The sequence below is a fragment of the Micromesistius poutassou genome, assembly GCF_964030765.1.
Source record: "Micromesistius poutassou genome assembly, chromosome: 20".
Classification (NCBI taxonomy): Eukaryota; Metazoa; Chordata; class Actinopteri; order Gadiformes; family Gadidae; genus Micromesistius; species Micromesistius poutassou.
Genome location: NC_140290.1, coordinates 3,493,514 through 3,518,098, shown reverse-complemented (window position 1 = coordinate 3,518,098; position 24,585 = coordinate 3,493,514). Strand labels below are relative to the sequence as shown.

At 42.4% G+C, this 24,585-nt stretch overlaps 1 protein-coding gene across 2 annotated transcripts; it reads left to right on the top strand.

Moving 5' to 3' along the window:
- The first annotated feature begins 182 nt into the window (after positions 1-182).
- tmem42b (transmembrane protein 42b) lies at positions 183-10,345 on the top strand. Of its 2 annotated transcripts, XR_014639422.1 has the most exons (4): positions 183-453; positions 6,032-6,178; positions 7,682-8,294; positions 8,961-10,345. XR_014639422.1 is itself a non-coding variant. In XM_084485042.1 (3 exons), exons 1-3 carry the CDS (start codon positions 277-279, stop codon positions 7,826-7,828), a joined length of 471 nt encoding a protein of 156 aa, XP_084341168.1. In that variant the 5' UTR covers positions 183-276; the 3' UTR covers positions 7,829-10,345. The 2 variants fall into 2 exon arrangements, 1 of the variants encoding a protein (XP_084341168.1); XM_084485042.1 differs by having other exon boundaries at positions 7,682-10,345.
- The last annotated feature ends 14,240 nt before the right edge of the window (positions 10,346-24,585 follow it).

Here is a 24,585-nt window from a genome sequence, read left to right as displayed (position 1 = left end):
AGAGAATTATAATAATCATAATAATAATACCTTAATAGAATAACTGCTTGTATATTAAAACATTGCCCTTTTATACAGAATATATTTTCAATAATTACATAAGGTTATTATATTATTCTACAGTCCACGGTTGGAGGTTATTCATGACGCGTTTGACTGCCCCCTGGCGGCTGCTTGTCGGAAGTGCAGCACACGGGCGCGCAGTAGGACACGGCGACTAGGTTGCAGAAATGTGAAGATAGACTGAACAAATAATGACCTTTGGTTGCCGTCAAAATGTTTCCCGGAGTGTTCTATGCATTGCTGGCCGGCTTCTTGGGCGCTGTGGCGTCGTCCTCGGCCAAGCTGTCCCTCGGAGCGGACTACCTGAAGGGGGTTTGTGAGACCGGGCTCCGGACCTGGGGAGAGCAGCGGCGCTTCAGACAGCCTGATGAGACCACCGCCTGTGACTGGGTGAGGCCCGCTGCACTGCTATAATGGTATACAGTTTATATATAGTATACAGTATATAGTATGTATACTGTATATACTATCAGTGATGACTCTAATGTGACAGGGTGAGTGCTGTACTATTGGTGATGACTCGACTGTTAGGCTGTTTTGCAATGATGATACGAGGTAGCACAGCGCCTCTCTACTGGTGAGCTCTGTCCACCAGCAGCACCAGTAGCACCAGCAGCACCAGTAGCAACAGTAGCACCAGCATCCCCAGCAGCACCAGCAGCACCAGCAGCAACAGTAGCACCAGCATCCCCAGCAGCACCAGTAGCATCAGCAGGACGCTGCCAGTCATAGCGCGCGCGCGGCAATTTGCATGCGGACAATGCAGTTCGTGCGTCATCGTTTTATTGTGTTCCTCCCTTACATAATAAAGGTTTATCTTATTGAATAGCGGATATGTCGATGTGCTTCGGTGCAAGTCCGTTAATAACTATTTTTTAAATAAGAATAAATAGGAAGTCATGAGGGGGATGAGGATGTTTTTCTGAGTGACCTTCAGACCGACAGGCAGCACGTGCTGCCATGTAACGGTGGTCCAATAGGATCAAAGATGGTTCGATTCCTCCCCTAATATCATCCAACCCCCGCCCCCCCTTACACCCATGAACTTGACCTTTTAAATCACCATGAGCGTTTCAGAGTTCACCCCACACTGGAGAATCAGCAGTCAAACACGAGTTTGCCGTCAAACTCCAGTGCTCCTAACGTGTCTGAAAGCGTTGACACAGTCGAACCGGCCATAGAAGCCACTGCAGGATGACTGCAGCCCCATGGTTCATATCGCCAGTGTTGTCCTGTAGTTCCCAATGAGAGCGCTGCACGGGACACGTCTGTGTTGACCAGCTCACGAGGACAGGATGCTTGTGTGTGTTTGCGGACCAGCTCCATGTGTGCGTGTGTGTGTGTGTGTGTTGACCAACTCTATGTGTGTGTGTGTGTGTGTGTGTGTGTGTGTGTGTGTGTGTGTGTGTGTTGACCAGCTCTGTGTGTGTGTGTGTGTGTGTGTGTGTGTGTGTGTGTGTGTTGACCAGCTCTATGTGTGTGTGTGTGTGTGTGTGTGTGTGTGTGTGTGTGTGTGTGTGTGTGTGTGTGTGTGTGTTGACCAGCTCTATGTGTGTGTGTGTGTGTGTGTGTGTGTGTGTGTGTTGACCAGCTCTATGTATATGTGTGTGTGTGTGTGTGTGTGTGTGTGTGTGTGTGTGTGTGTGTGTGTGTGTGTGTGTGTGTGTGTTGACCAGCTCTATGTGAGTGTGTGTGTGTGTGTGTGTGTGTGTGTGTGTGTGTGTGTGTGTTGACCAGCTCTATGTGTGTGTGTGTGTGTGTGTGTGTGTGTGTGTGTGTGTGTTGACCAGCTCTATGGGTGTGCGTGTGTGTGTGTGTGTGTGTGTGTGTGTGTGTGTGTGTGTGTGTGTGTGTGTTGACCAGCTCTGTGTGTGTGTGTGTGTGTGTGTGTGTGTGTGTGTGTGTGTGTGTGTGTGTGTGTGTGTGTGTGTGTTGACCAGCTCTATGTGTATGTGTGTGTGTGTGTGTGTGTGTGTGTGTGTGTGTGTGTTGACCAGCTCTATGTGTGTGTGTGTGTGTGTGTGTGTGTGTGTGTGTGTGTGTGTGTGTGTGTGTGTGTGTGTGTGTGTGTGTGTGTGTTGACCAGCTCTATGTGTGTGTGTGTGTGTGTGTGTGTGTTGACCAGCTCTATGTGTGTGTGTGCCTCACTGCGTAATGTTGAATTCCCTAGAGGAAATACACCTGCCGGAACAATACATTCAGCTAGTTAAGGATGTGTATGAAAATTCTTCTACATGTGATATGCAGACACCAGTTAACAAAACCCGTCAAACTTGAGGTTGGGATTAAAACGGGATGCCCCTGGAGCGCTGTGAATTTCATAGTGGCTCTAAACCAATGGCAGAAATGGCTATTGCCTCCTCGCCCCGCCCGGTAGTACATCCCCGAACCCTGTCCAGGCCTTTGCCGATGACGTCCTCCTCGTATCAAGAGAAGAGAACGTAATTACCAACATGCTGTCAAACACCGATCGCTTCCTGGTCAATGGTCTGGGCTTGAGGTTAACAGGTAGAACAGCAAATGCGCAGTGTTCTACGAACGGCGCAGCAGAGGCAACAGGTGGTAGGGCCAAATACGACCACCCTCCCTCATTCACAAAAGCTGGCAGTAATATTCGAGTGTTTGAAAGACACGAAACCTACAGCTACCTTGGACACAAGTTTAATGTGGCGGGCGAATGACAGGAACAGGTGAGAGATATCTGTGATGAGTATTCTGCCAGATTGGACCTGATAGACCAATGCCCCTTGCCGACCTGTATGAAACTTCAGGCAGTTCGGGACATAGCCCTCTCCAAAATTCAACACCTGTTTTCCAACGTTCGCATCGCCAAGAAAAAATTGAAAGAACTGAACAATAAGACAGTGCAGCTGGTGAGGAAATGGACAAATCTTAACACACACACAACAAGGAGTATCATTTTCATGAACAAATCAGAGGGGGGACTTGGAGTCCCCAATATTGAATGGATTTATACAGCCACCAGAATAAGTCACCTATTGCATATGTTAAATAACGACGACCCGACTGTGCGAGTAACGGCCCGGGGCTCATTGCTACTGGATCTAAGCAAACGCAAGATCCCCCTTGCCCCTCATGGAGAACCAGGTTTCCTGGGCTTCAAAACAACGCTGGACAACAGGGCCACAGGAGTGCGGTGCAGGAGTGGAGTGCGGTCAGATTGGCCTGATCTGAACGATCTGTGTAGCAGCAATAACATACAGCTAAATTGGATACACAAAAGTGGAGGAAAGGTAAACGTCAGCGAGGAACTAATCATGGACTTAAATGTGCATACTGAAGCGACTCTACACCATGACGAAACCAGCAAAAAGCTGAACAGCCGGACATGCAGGTACGAGATCCTCCAACACTTCCATTCGCAGCAGCACAATTACTGGGTGAACCTGCTCCTCCAAGGTAAACTTGCCTACAGTTCGCGGACCAGACAGTTTCACATTCTGCACTACATAACCCATCTGTTAACGCAGGCATTCAACAATTTGTGATTAAAGCTAGCCTGCAAGCACTCCCCACTCAGTATGACCTCTCTCTGTGGTATCCACAACGTCATGAACCATTTTGTCTACTACACAATGATAGCGCAATAGAATCGACCACGCACATAATGAACGGTTGCCCAGCATATAAAGCACTCTACATAGCCCGACATGATCGCATTGCGATATTACAGCCAACGAACTACGCAGAATATATGGACAAAGTGTAATACACACAAACAAAAAAAATACAATTGAACTGCCCAGCAAACATTTCCTCGACCTGCGTCGAAGCAAACAAGTCCAGAAGACGTCGAGTCACAACGTGACTTCATTTCGACATGAAAACATAATCTTAGAGGAATGGTGATTTCAAGGAAAACTTTTTTTAGAGTGGTGTAACCGAATAACCACTCCCAGCAAACATTTCTGCATTCAACAAGTCTAATATATGCCGGGTCACAACGTGACTTCATTTCGACCATTTACCGACATGAAAACATATAGACCTAAGGAAATGGTGATTTTGAGGAAAGCTTGTTTGACAGTGGTGTAACTGAATAAACACTTTATATCGCTGTTTAAATTAACAACAATGTCACTAACATTAATGTGAACGGTAATGTTTTGAATTGTGTTATTGAAAAGTTATTAGTTATTATTCCAAACGCAATATGCTATCATGTATATGGCCAATACAGGTGCTAAAATGTTTTATTCCAGCATTTACTCAAGTTTCATTTAGGAACTATTTTTCCTTGCGTACCAACACATAATCCCTCCAACGCATGCCATCAGGTGAAATTTAAATTTTGAAATTTAAAATGCAACTGTATTAGTGGTGGATTTCATGGGTCAGTTCGCCAAGAAGAGTCGTTCATTCGTTCGCATTTCCAGTAGCAGTGAATTATGATTCTCAGTCACTGAGTCGGTCAGACTCGGTTCCTCCCTCGTTCTCGTTCAAACGAATCGTGAATGCACATTCTCAGCCGAGTCGGTCACTCTCAGCTCCTCCCTGCTCCCAGCTCCTCCCTGATGTTGTTGCCCGACTGACTGTCATGACTTCTCAGTCCTCGAGTCTTCACCACTAAACACAAACATTCGCGAACGAGCAATCACTAAACTGTATTTGTAAAGACATTACCCTTTTATCATTTGCATGCTAAACTGTTGAATTTGAGGCTACATGGTGTATTCTCATGGATAGCTTGTTTTCGTATTTGTAACGTTACATACGAACTGGGAGCGGGAAGCTAGCCTGAAACGGGGACACTGCTACTTCCCAGCTGGAGAGCAGCAGTGTCCTGTTTCAGGGCTAACGTTAGCTGTGTGTTCTTGAAAATAAAACACGGGCATAGCCAGGTGGCAAAGCACTTTGCCCGTGCGTTAGTCCTGTGAACTGTTGGTTAATTTTAGGACCCATTCTTCTCATTATTCATAGCGAGAGGTGATAGCTTCCGATATTGCTAGCTAAATGGACTTGATGTAGCCTAGCCACCCTTTAGGCTGGGGCGCTGGATAGTGAGACTGTCTTCGTCCACTGAGCCATGCAAACACTATGTATTTTGGCCAGTCAAACTTCTCACTCTCCCCCATCATTGTACTGGTGTTTTCTTTCCAGCTGCTGTGAAGAGATGGAATTCCAAGGCCACAGATACAGAAATCGATGCAGCCACGAGTTTAAACCTGAAACATGCACCTGCAAGGACTGGGGGATGGGATTTTGGTCCCAATAAGTTTTATTTTCATTTTGTTGTTTAAAGAAGATGTAGGCCTACTTGGGTATGAATAAAATGTTTTGCATTATACCCTGAAATCTGTCTTTTGTTGAAGATTAATAGGATATGTATATCACAGGTGTGTTTATTCGGTTACAAGGTAATACAAGTTCTCCTCAAAATCACCATTCCCGTTCTCATGTCAGCAAAGGGTCAAAATAAAGTCACGTTGTGACTCGGCGTCTATTGAACTTGTTGACGACGTAGTTTGAGGAAGTATTTGCTGGAATTGAGAAGTACAGTCTAATGGAGATATATTATCTACGCGCAGCACGAGTTTGCTTGTTATAGGTTTGGTGGGTGTGTCAATGTCCAACTCTATGGCGGCAGTGGAAGCTGTATAGGCTACTGAAAAACCCAAATTGGGTCAAACTACAAGGTAACTGAAATGTAGCTTTATTGTATTTGTGTTCATAATTAGGTGAGTATTTAGTGACTTGGCTTAAAAGTAAATTTCATGTAGGTTGAAATAATGTCGTCTATACAACGTTGAAACGACGTGGATTGATGTCGTCTATGAGCCGTCAAAATGACGTGGGTCGAAAGACAGACGTCAGAAAAACTTTCATATCAGCCCCTTGTGTGTGTGTTTGGCCAGCTCTATGTGTGTGCGTGTGCGTGTGCGTGTGTGTGTGTTTTGACCTGCTATATGTGTGTGTGTGTGTGTGTGTCTGTGTTGCTCCACACCAGCTCCACATCCCGCTGCGCCTGCTGTGCGGGGGGCTGCTGTTCACGTGTAACGCTGTGATGTGGACCTTCCTGGCCAAAGCCCTCCGGTCCTCCTCCTCCTGCACCCAGACCACTGTGACCACCACCGCCTCCAACTTCATCTCCTCCGTGAGTACCGGCTCATGCTCATATCAACCAATCATCCAATGGGTTTGTAATGCTGTACCGCCCATTGAGCCGAGGCAAAAAGACCCACAGGATTATTAATAAATGAGCAGTCCGTGGTTTTTGTGTATTTACCTATATCTGTTTTATTGGAAAGGATTCAATACATTTACATTTACATATAGGGCATTTAGCAGACGCTTTTATCCAAAGCGACTTACAATAAGTACATTTGTCATAAGAAGTGAAACAAGATATCGCCGTTGGTACAGTAAAGATGTTCATAGAACCAAGTGCAAGTACTAACAATCGCCAGGCTAACCCCATTCCCCGTATACAGCAGTGATAGCTAGCTACTGCAGATGCTACACAATTAAGTACATGCTACACAAGATGCATGCACAACACAATTAAGTAGTAACTAACCCTAAGTGCGTTCATTAAGTGCCAGGTAAGGGACTGAATGGCACTGAATGGCTAAAGGGACTGAATGGCTATGTAGAGTCTAGGTGAACTCTGAACAGGTGGGTTTTGAGTCGTTTGCGGAAGCTGGTGAGCGACTCTGCGGTCCTGACATCAGCAGGAAGCTCATTCCACCACTGTGGTCCCAAGATAGAGAAGAGTTGTGATTTAGCTGATCGACCTTTGGTTGCTCTTAGTGATGGCGGTACCAGACGTCGAGCTGCTACCGATTACTGTTAGTGGGATGTGTGGGACAAGATAGTGTTAGTTTGTTTTACAAGATAGTGTTAGTTTGTTTTACAAGATAGTGTTAGTTTGTGGTACGAGATAGTGTTTGTTGTGTGGAATGAGATAAAGCCTTGGCAGATCTTCTACACATGAATGTGCTTTTAAAGTTTTGTTGATTCTTCATTCCTATTTTGTTTGTGTAATAGGACCATCCAATCCATAAAGTCAACTTATGATAGAACAACCTATTATATCTGTTCTCTTTCAAAGGTCCACTCTTGCACTTGCCATGAGCCTGTCTCATTAACTTTAAAATAGTTATTTATTAGATACTATACAATAAAAACATATGAATGTCATTAATTAAACCTGCATCAAATAACTCAATTAAAAAATATAGGGACTATAGGGAAAATATGTGCATCCATCCAGTGGAAATCCATTCAGGGAATGTTCCTCTGAGATCCTTTAGTTCTGTCCCCCGTTTGTAAAGCTAAGGACTTTCATAATATTAGCAATTCAAGGGTTTTTCAATTTCAATATAAAGATTGAAAAAGGGTATAGCTGAAAGTGTAGAGAGGACTCACTGTAGGTTGCTGATGAAACGTTGCACAGTGCACAGTTAAGGGTAAACGTGACATAGTGCAGGGTTAAGGGTAAATGTGACAGTGCAGGCTTAAGGGTACACACTGCACAGTGCAGGGAGTAAACGCGGCACACTGCAGGGTTAAAGGTAAACGCTGCACAGTGCAGGATTAAAGACTGTATTAGGGACTAAAGGACTGTGTATTTAGGAGTCTTCCTGTTTCCCCACAGGCCTTCCTGGGCCAGCTGATCTTCGGCGAGGCCCAGATCACGCTGTGGTGGGTGGGCATCTCCCTGACCTTCTCGGGCCTCCTGGTGCTGCAGAGAGCCTCTCCCCAGCAGGACCGCCGGGCCGCCCTGGCCCACAAAGAGGAATAGTCTGCTGAGATGTTCTTTATTCATACGCTGGATCTGGGTGGCACACATTGCCCTGTTCTACATCCGTTATTAGCCAAAGACACATTGCGTGTGATGGTCTCTTGTGTTACTGCTGCCCTGTGTGTCAGCGCCACGTCTCATCTTGGTGTGAGATGGTAGTCTGGCTAACGCTGTCACTCATTGCTTCATGCTCCACTTTTTACGTCATGCATTGTTTGAGTATAACCTACTTGCTTTGACACCGATTGCCTTTCAGTTATCCTATTTGAGTGTGTGAGGAACCTCTTCTGCCAATCAACATGAGAGAAAAACAGCTCTTAATCAACGACTAGTTCACTAGCAAGCTGTGAAAATGATGCTGTGACCATTAATGGAATGAAATCATGATATCATGATGTGATGTTTTCAACTACAGGATGGTTGACCTCATACCAGGTGACCTACAGGATGGCTCACCTGATACGAGGTGAGCTATAGGATGGTTACTCTGATACGAAGTGAGCTATAAGATGGTTCACCTCATACGAGGACAGAAAGAGGGAGAGGTAGAGAAAGTAACAGTTCCTGCAGTCCTTCAGGTGGGACATTTTGGTTATAATATGAAAAGCATCTGATCAGGATTTCTGAAGCCTCGCTGACGAGGCTTCAGAAGTGGAAACATGCTTCTGTCAGTGTGTGTTCCTAAGCATCCGCAAACTGCACGTCTCCACAGCTATCACAACAGAAAGAGAAAGTCTTCCCATTCCTCCACATGTAGGACGTCAACTCGACTTGGGACGATGTGAAATCTGCAAGTTTGTCCTGAAAGACTTGTGGAGTGTGTTTCCCAGAAACACACTCCACACACCTGCCGCGAGGCCTAATCTCCTGACACCAGCCTGGGGTCCAAGCTGGTGTTAAAGCTTTAACCTGTGGTCATTAACACTGTTCTCATACCCTAGTCTAGATTCAGCTGTATAGTATGAAGTCAATGGTGAGAGAAAATATCACAACTAAAATTGGAGAATCAAAGAAATTGTAGCTTGAATAATATATAGAAGGACTTAATCATGTATATCATATGATGAATGTCGGGGCCGTTGATCTGGTGTTCCCCTTTTATTGTAATAATACATGTTTCCATTTCTCCCAGGTCTGAAAATCATAAAGTTCACTCCCATCAACCAGGGTCATGTGAACACTGGCTTCACCAAATCCTTCCTTCCGTACTTTTAAAACATATTTCTCTTTTACTTTTGTTCCCTTTTGTGTGCAACATATTACAACAGTGTTTTATTCGTATAACTGAAGGCACATTCAAATGAACAACCAATGGGAGAGCAGAGACTAAGATTTGTTAATAATATTCCCACAGAAGAAGTTTCCCTGTGGGTTCTACCAAATGCAGAACGATCTACCGTTATTAGGAGTCCCCTACCGCAGCTAGCAGCATCATCAGTATGCACAAGCTTTAGGACTAATAACGTTGTATTTGAACATGAAAGTCTCATTTTGATACATATCAACTTCACAATATGCATGCAACCAGCAGTAGCTTAGAAATATGTAGCTTGTATGAAACTCTCTAGCTATAATATCACAGAGCAAAAAAGCACAACATGAAATCAGATGTCTTTCCAGCCGCACTCATACCAGGAGCTGCATATTTGTATCCACGTGATGTAATCCCGGACAATGTGATTCTCTGTGACAATGTGATGTTTTATTTCTCTGCTGTTTAAAGAGTAACCAAGCCTTGAGGACAACATGGTATGTGATCACCACTCAACATACAAAGCCGTGCTAGGGGATACCGTTTGTGGCACCGATTTGATTAAATTGCAATAAGTTGTGTTGGCCAGAGCTGGCTCTGGCTGTGTTCGCCTCGGTGCTCAGTTACTCTTTAATGTTTGTCATGCCATCCGGTATTAGATGTGACCTTCAATGATACATTTCCTTTGGGGAAGTCATCAGCTTTTTCATTTAAAGTCCTTCCACTGCATTGACACTGATATCTCTACACTTCTTAAAATACCTTTCTTGCAACACTTCTTGACCTTAGCTTTTGATTTTGACGATTTGACGTTTGATGCCTGCACTTTTTGATTATGGCTAAAGGGAAATACATCTAACTGTGAACCTATTACTATATTAATAATAAAAGCATTATGGTAGCATTATTTATAGAATAGCACAATGTCCTTGGATAACATGTATTTCTATCTATGGGCAAGTAACTGAACAATTATGCAATAAGGACCAGATTTGGCCAGATTTGATATATTCTGGAAGACATGAAAATATACCTGTCATTTATCAAGCAATAAATTCTTCCCAAAATTGGATTTGAGACTTGAACTTGGATAGAGACTGTATCCACTGGGCTGATAGAATATACTCGGTAGGTTTGATTTAGACCATAGTCGATCAACATAGGTGAAACTAGCATTTGTAAAAATGTATATTTTCTATTTATAGAAAATATTGACTAAAACGTCCCCCAAGGAAAAAAATACAATGTGAAGTAATTGTTGAATAAACGGCTCATATGAAAGTTGTGTTTGTCCAATCTTGTTTCATGGAGGGTCTTCTTGATTTATTAGTGTCTGGTTTTTATTTGTCACATACAAAGTTATTCATGAACAAGTAGCATTGGAACTTACTTTGCTTGCTTATATTACATTATATTCATTGTTCACGTTATTATAAAGAGGAAGACCAACCTAATTGAACCCACTTTCTTTACCCCGTATTCACAAAGAATCTTAGGGCTAAAAGTAGGTCATAAGTGGCGAATTTAGGAGTAACTCCTAAAAATAATGGGCGTGTCAGTCTTAAATTTAGGACTCCTAACTTTTTTCACTAAGAGCAATTCACAAAGTATTTTAGGCCTAAAAGTAGCTCCTAAGTCTAGGAGAGCTTAAAAGTCCTCGAGAGGACTCCCAACTCAGTAAGACCTATTCACAAAGAATCGGAAAATGGCTGCGAGACTAAATGTTTTGGAGACAATGGAAGACTGTGAATTGATAGGCGATATAGGCAAAATTGTGAGGGTATCAAACTTGTTGTGGAATTAGTGAATAACACTCTGATATTTAGCAACAGGGAAAATGCAACTTTGCAATGACGACGATTTAGGAATATCGCAACCATCAGTGATGGTTAAAACACACAGGGGCAATGTTACAAATGTACCTTTAATCATCCTTAATTATTTAATATATAAATATGAATAAATCACTTAACCCATCATTATTTGTCTCATGTATTAACAGTAATACAACCCTTTAATCATCATTATTTATTTCAAATAAAAATAAATGGTTTGAAGTAAAAATAATAGGCCTATAACTACTCTTACTTATGATTACTATCTAATCATTTATTGTAAGATAATTTATTGTATTGAGTTTATAATCTGCTCAGTAAGGAGTCGGGAGTCGGACCAGTTGGGCTTTCGCTTGCGTTTCACGTTGTCTTCTCCTTCATTCATCATGATAGGAGGACTTGAACGGTGGTATAGGCTGATATTTAAAGTGTTTAGTGACGTAGCCACGGGTGTGCATGGGTGTGTCTGGGACACCCAAGTGTGGTCCTGGCACACCTAAATATTTTTCAGAATTAATTCATTACAACGATTTCTTTCGATTTAAAGCAAAATGTGACAGAGCGCGGTGAGCGGTGCGCTAGGACTGTGTAGTGACCGGTCTAGGTCCACGCATTCGCTACCACAGAAGCGGGGCTGTGAAGGAAAACCCCCTATTGGATTTTGCGATTATATCCATACATTTCATTCCCCCATGTACAGTGTGGAGTGATTTAGTGGAGAGCCAGGGCTGCTTTCAGGATGGTCGTATAGATCGCTCCGGACCCTGGCTTCCAATGGACACTTGCAGCAGTTATTCTAACAGTGTTCCGGTAAATCACTGTGAACTTGAGGCCACCCAAACTCTCACAGGCGCACCTTAATTACAATCTCTGGCTACGCCCAAACTTTAAGTGCTGGAAATATGCTCATTGGATAATAGTTTGCAGGGTGCTTTTAATTACTTCCTTGATATAATGCAATTTACGTATTTTTATTGTTTGCTTTGGCTCTCTTTTTTTTTTAACGTGCATACAACGTCATTATCGTGGTCTGCACAAACTTGTCATCGTGCGTGTATTCTGCTAACTGCACTGTCCATAACTGTTTGATAGGACTTCATTTGTAGCCTAGGCTATTTCCTTATTTTTCGTTGATTTAGTGGGCTCGTTTGTGGGAAGTTGCGAATGAGTTTCACGGAGACCGCCGGCACTCAACAGCCAATCACCGTACTGACTGCTTCAAAACTCGTGCACGAGAATCGACGTAAGGGGGCGTTACTGTGCGTTCACACCAAAAGACACAATTTTCGCCTGTTCGCGCGAAGCTGCGAATGTTGTAGCGCGACTCAGCGAAATCTGTCGCTGTGCTTAATGTGTGCTTATTTGTGTGCACTTAACGTGTCGCGGGGCGAATTTTGTCGCGGAGCGTTTTGCCTGCCAACGGTCATTCATGCCAATTCATTCTCATCAACCATGGCCGAGATGTGTGTCTGTACCTGTTGTGGAAGAGGGAGAGACATCGAAATGCCCGTTGTTTATGGGTTAATAATATAATCCGGAGGCGCACACCGCTTTGTGCCATGATATTATATATATCGTATATATTATATTATATAGATATTTATATATTATATATAGATATAGAGCTCCGGGAGTCACAAACGGCAACAATCACTTTCTCCTCCAAGCTGCGGTTCACTGAACGGTTGAACGGTGATTGGCTGTTTTACGTTACTTCACCCAGGGAGTGAACTGATTGGCTGTTACTTGACGTCACCCAGGGAGTGAACGCTGATTGGCTGTTTTACGTTACTTCACCCACGTTACCCACAGGCAGTGAACGCTGATTGGCTGTTTCAACGCGAATGCCGCGAAAAAGTTGAAATATTTCAACTTCTGCGAAATCTGTCGCTCATTCGCGCGACAAAATCCACGTGAACGCGCCCGCCCGTCTTGGGGAAAACTGTCGCCCCGTCAATCAAATCTTGTCGCGGGTCCCGGCGACAAAAAGTTTCGCCCGATACGCGTCTCTACGTTCACTTAACATTGAAACGTGTCGCGGGGCGAAGTGCGGTGTGAACACACAGTTAGGGGGCGTTACTCTTAGTTCACTCTTAGTGATTTATCCTTAGTATGAGTAGGTCTCAGCGGCTTTTAAGAAAAAACTCCTACGTAAAATGTTTCAGCGTGAGTTAGGAGCACTCCTAGCGGTAAGATAAAAAGCTTTGTGAATACGGCCCCAGTGTCTTCTAACTCCTTTAACCGTTTTGTACTAAAACTCCCCATTTCAGGAAATCCCATTTTATGCCAATGTTTTAAACCCTCCAGTGCCATTTCACCATGTTTCTCCAACATTATCTTTGCAGGCCCCGTTAATTCTGGTTTTCCCATTTTATTACCCATTTCTGGATCCGTACACACTATTAGTTATTATGTTACTTGTTACCTTCTATTTTTTTATTCTATTTTTTATTTTTTTATTTTCTTTGGTTACCTCCTATGTTACGTATATATACCTTTCGGAAAACCTTCTCATAACAGTGGTCCTTTACTGTTACGCATATACACACAGTGCGGACTCGATGTACTGCGCCTAACGGAGTAACTCGAACGTTACCGCAACGTTCAGATACGTTACCGCAACGTATACCGTTCATATATAGCCCCCTTGATAAATCTAGGTAAATCATCATTCGCATATATACTGTTCGTATAACGGAATTCCGGTACCGTTATACTCCCGGAACGGATTTGTCCTGCAACAGAGTTACGTTACTGTTGCGCATCAATGTATTGTGATCTCACCTGTTCCGACCTCTTTTTCCGTAAGGATACCGTACTGAAAGATCCCCAATCTATCCTCTACAGGCGCCCTCTTCTCACCCCAGTAGCTGGTTACAGTCTTCCGGTGGCAAGGTAGAGCTCTGGGAACCCAGTCCTCAGCCGTGCACGGTTGACCTGTTTGGAGCCATAGGTTGTAGAATCTTCAGGTTAGGTATCCCGGACGAGCCCCCAAATTGTCGTGGCAATTTCCCTTTAACAGAGATTGCGTCTAGGCCAGATGAGATTCCCACTGCAATAAAGCACACAATACATTGGAAAGCAAATGTCCTAGGTTTTAATGCATGCATACATTAGACTCCTCTCTAGCAGAGTGAATCCTGAATACAAGTTGACATGGTTTCTTATACAGTTTCAGACCCTCTTCACACAAAAGGTACATCAAAGAAGAGAGGAGAAGACCAAAGGACAAATTCTTCTCTTTACGACCCTTTTGTCTCAACACCTAGGAATACAATGGTTGGGGTTTACGACAAACAAATGCAAATTCCAGATGCCTATCTTTGTGACGTTCTCACCCAAAGCACAATGATCAATAGACAGCTGGGAGGAAATGGACAGGACAATTAGGCCCTGTCCACACGAAGCCGTTTTTTTCGAATCCGGATAAATACTTTATCAGATTGGCCTTGCGTCCACACGGATCCGGCGTTTTCAGGGGGTGAAAACGGTATTTTTTGAAAACGGGTCCCAGAGTGGGAAAATTTGAAAACGCCGCCACCCCTCTATTAGGGCTGTTACAGCAAAACCTTCAGCTTCTATATTACTGCGACGAGCAACAAAAGGCCATGGAGAACAACATGTGTGTGTGTGTGTGTGTGTGTGTGTGTGTGTGTGTGTGTGTGTGTGTGTTCTATAGTATCAATGAAGGTCTGCTCCATGTTTTAGTTGAGGGTCGTCTAGGTTTAGTCTAGTTTTATGTGTGAGTGTGTGTGTATGTATGTATGTATGTATGTATGTGTGTATGTGTGTGTGTGTGTGTGTGTGTGTGTGTGTGTTAGTGAGGCAGCTGTGAGCGTGCTCATGTTGGATGCGCGTTGCAGCTGTGATGGGCGATCGACAGGGACCGTTTTGGTTCGTTTTCACTGGGTGCGTGTGGACGCAGATATTTCTGAAAACGATGCCGTGTTTACGGAGATTTTTTTGAAAACGATTAAGAAAAAGATCGGATTCGGTGAAGCCGCGTATTCGTGTGGACAGGGCCTCAGGGTTGAAACTGAGGACACTACAATTTATACAGACAAACTTATCAAACAACAATTCAGACATGTGGATTTTACCATCACAGAAGTGAAGAGCATTGGTTTTGAGCACAATTCACGTGTTAGGGTCAAAAACACATTGTTGGTCAAAGAGTGCTTCTCTCGCTCTGAAAAGCATTTTGCACGCATAAAAACCAACACAGTCTCACCCCTATTCGTCAGATAGCGACGATTTGCCAAGTACCCTCTTCGTCGTTTAACGATGTCTAGGGTACCCCCTTTGCATCGTTCAACGACGAAAAGGGTCATCCGATAGTTTTGACCGCAAATACCTCTGCATCATTCAACAACGAAAAGTGTCATCCGATAGTTTTGACCGCAAATACCTCTTCGTCGGATTTTGACGCAAGGGGGCAGCCATCCAGCGTGGAAGTAGCGTTTCAGGCGTTTGGTAGCGTTTTGGTAGTCTGGTGACGGGGGGGGGATCACGAACGAGCGCTATTGCGGGCGCGATTGTGGATGGGGGGGGGGGGGGGGGGGGGAGTGGTTGGTGCGGGCGCGATTGTTGACGGGGGGGGGGGGAGAGTTGGAGAGTAGGCTATTATAACGAATAATAATAATAACGAATGAGCGAAACACACACACACGGACACGCGCATGCACACACACGCACTCTCACACGCTCACGCACACACACACCCCCTCAACAGCTCAGACAGACCGCAATTGCCCCCCAGAAATGCATCCTGGGATATTTAACGGCCCCCACATGCCTTCATTTAGGTGGCATATTTTATTTATAATATAATTATAAATAAATATATAATATAAAACGGCATTTCAGAATGTTAGTAAACAATAGCCGTAACGACACTTCCGGGTGGCAGACCGAGCGGCTACCAATAACAATAAAGACTAGGCCTATGTTACACAGTCAACAAAACATTGTTGCTGATCTGAAGTTGAAACGATGACGAAAACTATATTAATATAATATAATATATAATATATATACTATATATATATTAATGAGACGTCCCGTAGCACCCCGCTAGAAGAAAATCATTAATTCAAGCCATTTACTCTGTTTTCTCGATCGTGGAAGGGTTTGTTTACTAGTGGTGTAATAATAATTATATACTTTGCGGTCACGTGACTACCATGGATACCTGGAGGGCAACAAACGCTGGCAAAATGGCGACGAACAACAGCCAACCAGGGGAACTGCAGCCTTGCAGATTTCCGATATTTAAATCAATCAACTATTTAGGCCATATGTCACAAAAAGTTAAAATTAGATACGAAGAGAGGATAATATAAACAAATTATATAAAACAAAACCCCCAGAATAGGCATACATTTCTTATATTATATAAACTGCACTTTTTCATGGTGACTGATATTTTCGCGCAATTTTGTGCTACGTCACCGCATGCAACTGTCCCAGAAGCAATTGCCTGGCGCGATTCCTAGGTAAGTATAACAGTGAAATGCTCAAGAGAAATTAATAAGCATTTGCATGTCCAAAATTAAGTTATGGCCAAAAAAATCATGCGCTCGTATTTGTTGATTTCGAACTCCAATGTAAGAGCTGTATTTGAAGGAGACTGGCATAATACAACTGTTTGTTCCATCAAAATGAAATGCAACGTAGTAAGACAGAGCCTCTGCTTGCTAGCTAGCTAGATTAACTAAGTCGGAGCTAACTCTGGTTTATTGACAGTGATTTGGACATGCAGTGTTGGCATCTGTAGCTATGTACCTCTGTACCCTGATCATGTTAATCATGATCCTGCTAATAGTTATTCTTATTATATGACATTTGGTGATCTATTATATTTTGATTTGTTCTTCTTTTTTTCTGCAGACATCATGGCAAAACCAAAATTCAGGCCCTGCCCTACCTGCAACAATCACCAACAGGTGAATATAAGAACGTGCAGCTCCTGCTTTACTGCGTTGCCCGGCAAGAGAGCTTTAAAAATAGCTTGTGTTCATGAAGAGTGGGGCCAGGGGGTTGTGAACAATAGAAATTCAGCGAGGGTGGTGGCCTCTGCCCAATATGTGGTAAGTAAAAATGGTCATGCTACATTAAGTGAGTGGTAATAAATATTAAGCCCAAAGTACATACAGTATTTAGGCAATATTCCAGATGACATTTACTGTATCTTAAAATACTTGCCTAACTGATGGCAGGGACTAGGGATAATAATAATAATAACAATAATAATAATAATAATTAAAGCTGCATGCAGCATTTAACGGTGCCAAGCCTGATTCGACCAATACAACGCTTCCGACCAATAAAACATTAAACCTAATCCTAACCCTACCGACTAATAAACCATCAAACCTAACCCTAACCCTACTGACCAATAAACCATTTTTTGCATTTTTGGACTGTTGCAATAGCGCCAACTTTAGGCTGATTTAGATACAATTTTGACAGTTTCATCTTGACCCATGTACCTTTGACTATCCCAAGTTTGATGGTGATTGGGTTAAGTTAACCCTGACTTTTAACGTTAAGTTAAATTTTGACGATTTTTGAGGATTTTGAGCCTCTGGCGGCCATGTTGTTTTGCCAATCGACTACATTTTACTTGAGCAGTTGGAACTTTTGGCCCCAACAGCCACTAAGTTGGTCCCGCTCAAATCAAACATTGCGTCTATGAACTGTGGCGATTTTTGTGACAGGCCACGCCCATTTCTATGCCACGCCCTATTTTAAAATATGTTGGGTTTATCTTATTCAGAATTTGATTCTGAACAACTTTTGTATTGGGGTCAAGATCATAGGAGTCCAACTTGATGTTGATATGAGCATTTAACTCTTTTCGCGTTTTAAACCACACCCCTTTTAAAAGTCATTGGCTCCTGGGTGCTTTATTCTTTACTTTACAGATTTTCTTTCATGTCAGATTAAAGACCTTGGTCCATAGATAATATGTGGCAAAGGATTTTTGTCTAAGTAAAAAAACCTAGGATCCTTAGGGAATTGAGTGTTTTTAACAAAATTCAAAATGGCGGCAAATCTGGAAACCGGAAGTCATAGGTTCTTGAGGCATATTTGTTCAGCATGAGGATATGGATGTGGGAACCTCGGTTCCGCTCAAATCAAACATTGCGTCTATGAACTGTGGTGATTTTTGTGACAGGCCACGCCCATTACGATGCCACGCCCTATTTTAAAATATGTTGGGTTTATCTTATTCAGAATTTGATTCTGAACAACTTTTGTATTGGGGTCAAGATCATAGGAGTCCAACTTGATGTTGATATGAGCAATTAACTATATCTCGCAGTTTTTTGACGGTTTTTAGCCTCTGGCGGCCATGTTGTTTTGTCAATCACCTTAATTTTACTTGTGCAGTTGGAACTTTGGGTCCCAACAGCCATTGTGTTGGTCCCGCTCAAATCAACCATTGCGTCTATGAACTGTGGCGATTTTAGTGACAGGCCACGCCCATTTCGATGCCACGCCCCATTTGAAAATTTGTTGAGTTGATCTTGTTCAGAATTTGATTCTGAACAACTTTTGTATTGGGGTCAAGATCATAGGTGTCCAACTTGATGTTGATATGAGCATTTAACTATTTTTGCGTTTTAAACCACGCCTCTTTTAGAAGTCAATGGCTCATGGGTGCTTTAAAATTTATTGTACAGAATCATCTTTATGTCAGATTGAAGATAATGCTCCCTAGATGATATGGGCTAAAGGATTTTTGTCAAAGTCAAAAAACCTGGGATCGTTAGGGAATTTACTTTTTTAAACTAAATTCAAAATGGCGGCAAATCTGGAAACCGGAAGTCATAGGTTCTTGAGGCATATTTGTTCATCATGAGAATATTCATGTGAGGGCAAAGTTTCATGATTGTAAGTTAAAGCGTTTACGAGATATGCTTGTTCAAATTTTGAATTTTTGGGACTGTTGCTATAGCGCCACCTTTAGGCCAATCAGTGTGATATTTGCTCTCTGTTAATCTTGACTCAACCTCTACAGGTCTAGTAAGTTTCATAAAAAGTGTGCGAGCGGTTTAGGCTGTGTAATGCAAACGCGGCGGAATAATAATAATAATAATAATAATAATAATAATAATAATAATAAAACTAACAATTACAATAGGTTCCTCGCACTTTGTGCTTGGCACCTAATAATAATAATGATAACAATTACGATAATGATAATAATAAACTTTATATATAGAGCGCTTCTTGAACAGAGTCACAAAGTGCTTTACAGATAAAATAAACAAAAACCTAGGCCTAAGACAAAGAACAAGGGAAACATAGGGAAACAGGGTTATGGTCGTCTTTTCTGAACAGTTCAACGCTGTAGTACTCACATCAGCACAGGGCCCGGCATCAGGAAGGTGCTTTGATGGATGCACTGGAAAAGCGTAGCATGGATGACATCGATGGCAGTTGGGCAGGTGCTAGTCCAGCTGTTTTGAGACAGATTTTGAGCCATTGATTAGATGAAGTGTCTCATTGAAGCAGATGTTTGTAGCTTCAACATCAATACAAACCTATAACAAAAACATGACAAAAAAGACGAAAAACATAAAAAGACAAATAAAAACAGGAAGCTAGATGGAGCGCCGTGTTCGCCAACGTTCCCGTAGCCTAGCAACCTTGGATGGGGATGAAGCACTAGAAATCAAGTAGTACCTACATATACTAGGTAATCTGTCCTCTGTTTCTGATTTTAACTCAAGATTATTGTGCTGTTGTATGGTCGAAATTTGTTGATTAATTTGTTTCTTTTCAGGTCAAAAAACTTTCTGTCGTGGGTTACACGCCCATACTTTTTGTGGCAAAAGAACACAAGCGCACTGGAAAATTGGAGGCAGACATCATTACTCATCTGCCTACCACAGCAACCAGTCTGAAATTTCTGGAGACTATGAAAAGGGCCTATTTGGGCCTCATCCTGCACCAGTGCCAGCACCAGCACCAGCCCCAGCACGTGGACCAGCACCAGGACCAGCACCAGGTCCAGCCCCAGCCCCAGCACCAGGACCAGCACCAGGACCAGCACCAGGACCAGGACCAGGACCAGCAAGACCAGCAACTTCCCCCAAACCAGCCCCTCCCCCAAGAAGAGTTGCTATACACCTGTACCCTGTCAATGAAACACAGGCCGCCCCAGCGGAAGCCCCATCCTCCACCGTTGCCCCCCAAAACCCCAGAAAACGAAGTAAGTAGACATTCTTCACCCCACAGGTATATCTGCTTCTTTTCTTCGCACCCCATTTGTATATCAGCAGCCATGTGTTGGGTGTAAGGGTGGATTCACACTTGGTCCCTTATAACCTTCAGGGGGATTCACATTATTAGTTCTCTGAAACAGGACTCAGATTCTGGTCCATTTCAGGGGCCGGTTTCATTAAAGTAGTTTAGACTAGTCTTTGGGGTAAGATGGGTCTTGTTTTTGTCTATAGACTTGTCCACTGCAAGTAAGACAGTTTCACAAGAGTTTACCCTGAGGGTAACACTTTACAATAACCATAGTTTATAAATGGTAAATAGACCATAGTTTATAAATGGTAAATAGACCATTTATAAATGGTTAATAGACCATTTATAAATGGTAAACATATAGTTTACTAATGTTAAATCATCATTTATAAACAGCTTATAGACCAATTATAAATGGTAAATAGACAATTTATAAAAGGTACAGATAGTTTACTCATGTTCAACCATCATTTATAAACAGCATATAGACCAATTATAAATGGTAAATAGACCATTTATAAATGGTTAATAGACCATTTATAAAAAATAAACAGATAGTTTATTAATATTTAACCATAATTTATAATTGGCAAACAGATAGTTTATTTATGTAAGTTAATAGTTAATTTACCATTAACAAGCAATTAAATTATGATTAATAATGTTTATTAATTATTAAGGGACTATTTATTAAATGTTTATATAGAGTTCAAATATTGGTTGCAAAACATGTATAAAGATTAAAATGTGTGTAAGTAGCACATTGTAAATGGTTAATAATTGGTTTATAAACCATCTATAAACATTACTTCGATGGTTATTGTAAATGTAGGAGCCATTTTTTATGTTGTGTAGGTATTTACTTTTCCACAAGGGTGCAGTATTGTTTCTGTTCCTTTCTTTTACCCCAGAATCTGCCCCAGCTGTTAGAGATCAGGAGAGCTGATTAGTTTGAGTTGAGTGGTGGTGGGAGAGACACAGTTTTTACACGACAGCCAGAGAATCAATAGAAGCTTTTTGTTTGTCAACTTGCCTTATCCTTTTTGTTGAAATAAACGGGAACCTCACCCAAAGACATCATAACCTTCGCAACCTTTCTTTTTTATTCACTCTGGAATCGAGTTAAGAACCATCCCAAACCACCATCAGGTGACAAGTTTTGTTTTTTGAATAGTCACCACACAAGTAAAAACTGTTTGCCCTGGATGGAGGACAAGTAAGGAGCTTTGCCTTGGATGGAAAGAGGCTGCTGTGTGGATCAAGAGGAGGCCATGGAGCTTGCAACCCCTTCCCCCTCTTCACCAGACAGAGCCAGATGAGAAAGGTAAAGGAAACAGCAGACAATAAAACTGCACGAACAAAGAAACTGAGCCTGTTTGAGTGATTTAATGGAACTGGACTGTGTTGATGCATTGGATTTTGGAACTGGATGTCATGAATGTTGATGAATGGAAAAGGTAATGAAAATGGAAAGCTAATTGGAAAATGGAGGAAAATGATCATCACCTGTGAATGACTGCTATTGTCTGCTGACGTCACATGTTGACATATTGACAGTGTGGAAATGGAGAAAAATGCTGATGTTGAAAATGTTATTCTTGAGGAGCGTGTTGCAAAAAGTGATGTTGCAACTGCAAACAGTGATGTTGCAAAACTTGAAGAACGTGCTGTAAAAAGTGATGTTGCAAAAAGAGAGAGAAAATTAACTGCAAAAGGTGTTTCATTTCTAATCGAAAACCTATAAAAGAACCGGAAGTTAACCTTGAATCAAGCATCCAAAATCAAGTTGCAGATCGATGATCTGTTATCTGTCAAAATAACAACTGATTCTTTGAGCAATGTTGAAAATCTTATAAAGGAGTTTAATAAACTGTGTGATGCTGCTGCTGAAACTCATGATGCATTGATGGAAATGCCACTGCCTGAAGAAGAATGGAAAAGGCAGCAAACATGGTTTGAACAGAAATTTAAAGCAAATGAAAAGTTCATGTGTGATGTGTATAAATGGTTGAAGGATGCTCAAACACATTGTGACAAAGAGTCTGTACTTCAGGAGGATGAGATTCAACCAAATGTTGACCAGGAGGATGAGATTCAACCCAATGATAGTATTTCAAATGTTTCCCCCCTTGGAAAAACACGGGTCTCATCTAAGTCTAAATCTTCGTCTAAATCTTCCATCACAAGCTCTGCATGCTTACGAGCAAAAGCTGAAAAGGCAGCACTAATCCAACACATGGCTGCTCTGGAGAGGAAACATGCACTGGAGGCTCAAGAGGAAAAACTGCATGCAGAACAGGAAAGATTGAAAAGACAAAAGGAACAACTGGAAATGGAAACCCAACTAGCTGCTGCTACAGCTAAAATAGCCATACTGGAAAGCAGCGTGGTGGGAAGTGGTTCTACACCATCCGATGGAATGGACTCATATTTCAATAAAGCCACAAAATCAAAAATGGAAATGTCACAAAGGTCAAAGTCAGAACCAGTGCAACAACCACCCTCACAGCAACCACCCTCACACCTGCATGATGCACGCCCTAAGGAAAGAAAATCTGCCCAAACACAACCATGGGAAACCCTCACTTCAATACAACCCATGCAATCCCTACAAAGACCACCAGGAGGCCATACAACTGTCTTCAATTCACTGCAAGGTCACAGGTCAAGCAATGTTTGTACCACACCACAAATGAACACAAATGAAAATAAAATACAGGACATTGGCAACATTATGCAGCGACAAACAGAAATCACTGCTCAGCTGGTTCAACAACAACACTCAGCATCTCTTCCACCTCGAGCAATACCCATATTTGATGGTGACCCTCTACAGTATGGATCTTTTATCATGGCCTTTGAGCAGGGGGTTGAAAGAAAAGTCAATAATCTCCAGGACTGCTTGTACTACCTAGAACAGCACACCAGGGGGCAGCCTAGAGAACTGGTCAGAAGCTGCTATCACATGCCAAATGATCAAGGCTATCACAGAGCCAAGTATTTGTTAAAGGAACACTTCGGCAATGAAATGAAGATTGGGGCAGCTTACATGGAAAAAGCTTTAAGTTGGCCACCAATAAAAGCTGAAGATGTTGCCGCTCTTCAAACATACATGTTGTTCTTGAGAGGATGTTGCAACATGATGGAAAGTCTACAATATATGGCAGAAATGAATGTACCATCAAACCTGAAACAGCTTGTGATGAAACTGCCCTACAAATTAAAAGAAAGATGGAGAGCAGCTGTTTGTGACCTACAGGAGAGACGAGGAAGTAGAGTTTTGTTCTCTGATTTGGTCAACTTTATGGAACATCAGATCAAAATTCTCTCTGATCCTGTTTTTGGTAACCTACAAGACACACAAACTGCTACACTTAAAGGAAAAGCTCCCCCAAGATTTCCACCCAGGAATAAAAATCCAGCAACTGTGGCAGCTGTAAACACTTCAGCAGGTATAAGGTCTGCACCGCTCTACCATGCCTTTTCTTTATCAAAAAGCAAGAATACATCATGTTGCATATGTAAAGAGGATCACGCAATAGAAGATTGTGTACATCTTAAGAACAAAGTGCATCGTGAGAAACTTGATCTTTTAAGGCAAAGTGGTGTTTGTTTTGGTTGTCTAAAACCAGGTCATATCAGCAAGAGCTGCAAAAAACGTCTAACATGTGATGTATGTAACTTCAGACATCCTACAATGCTTCACAATCCAGCTAAATTCAGAACATTTGAACAGTCAAACAACACTGTTGTCCCTCAGCAGACCTGTGCTCACACTGGGGCCGGTACACAGAAATGTGTTCTCTCAATTGTACCTGTACAAGTAAAGGTTAAGAATGGAAACAAAATTTTGACCACTTACGCTTTCCTTGATCCAGGAAGCTCAGCTACCTTTTGTACAGAACGCCTGATGAGACAGCTGAACATGGACAGTATCCAAACACACATCTTCCTGCGAACTATGGGACAAGCACACACTGTAAAGACTCATGTTCTGACTGGACTGGAAGTAGCTGGTTATGATGACAACAGGTTTCTAGACCTACCTGAGGTTTACACTCAACAAACCATGCCAGTTACAAGAAACAATATTGCGACAGAAAAGGATCTCAGAAGATGGCCTTACCTGCGAAAGATTAAAGTTCCCGAGCTTGAAGTTGGAGTGGATTTGTTGATTGGCACAAATGCCTCAAAGCTTTTGGAGCCTTGGGAAATCATTAACAGCTGTAATGATGGACCCTATGCTGTTCGGACCCTATTGGGGTGGGTGGTGAACGGCCCACTTAAAGGAAGTGGAAGTGATACAGGGAAGAATGGCTGCCCTACTGTCACTGTCAATAGGATCTCCATTGATAAAGTGGAACAGTTGTTAATCACACAATACAACCAAGACTTCAATGAAAGGT

Bases quoted from the DNA above. Each gene is read 5' to 3' on its own strand.
- tmem42b (XM_084485042.1), top strand. From the start codon at position 277: ATGTTTCCCGGAGTGTTCTATGCATTGCTGGCCGGCTTCTTGGGCGCT. The intron at 454-6,031 runs GTGAGGCCCGCT...GCTCCACACCAG, and splicing joins AGACCACCGCCTGTGACTGG to CTCCACATCCCGCTGCGCCT. The intron at 6,179-7,681 runs GTGAGTACCGGC...GTTTCCCCACAG, and splicing joins CCTCCAACTTCATCTCCTCC to GCCTTCCTGGGCCAGCTGAT.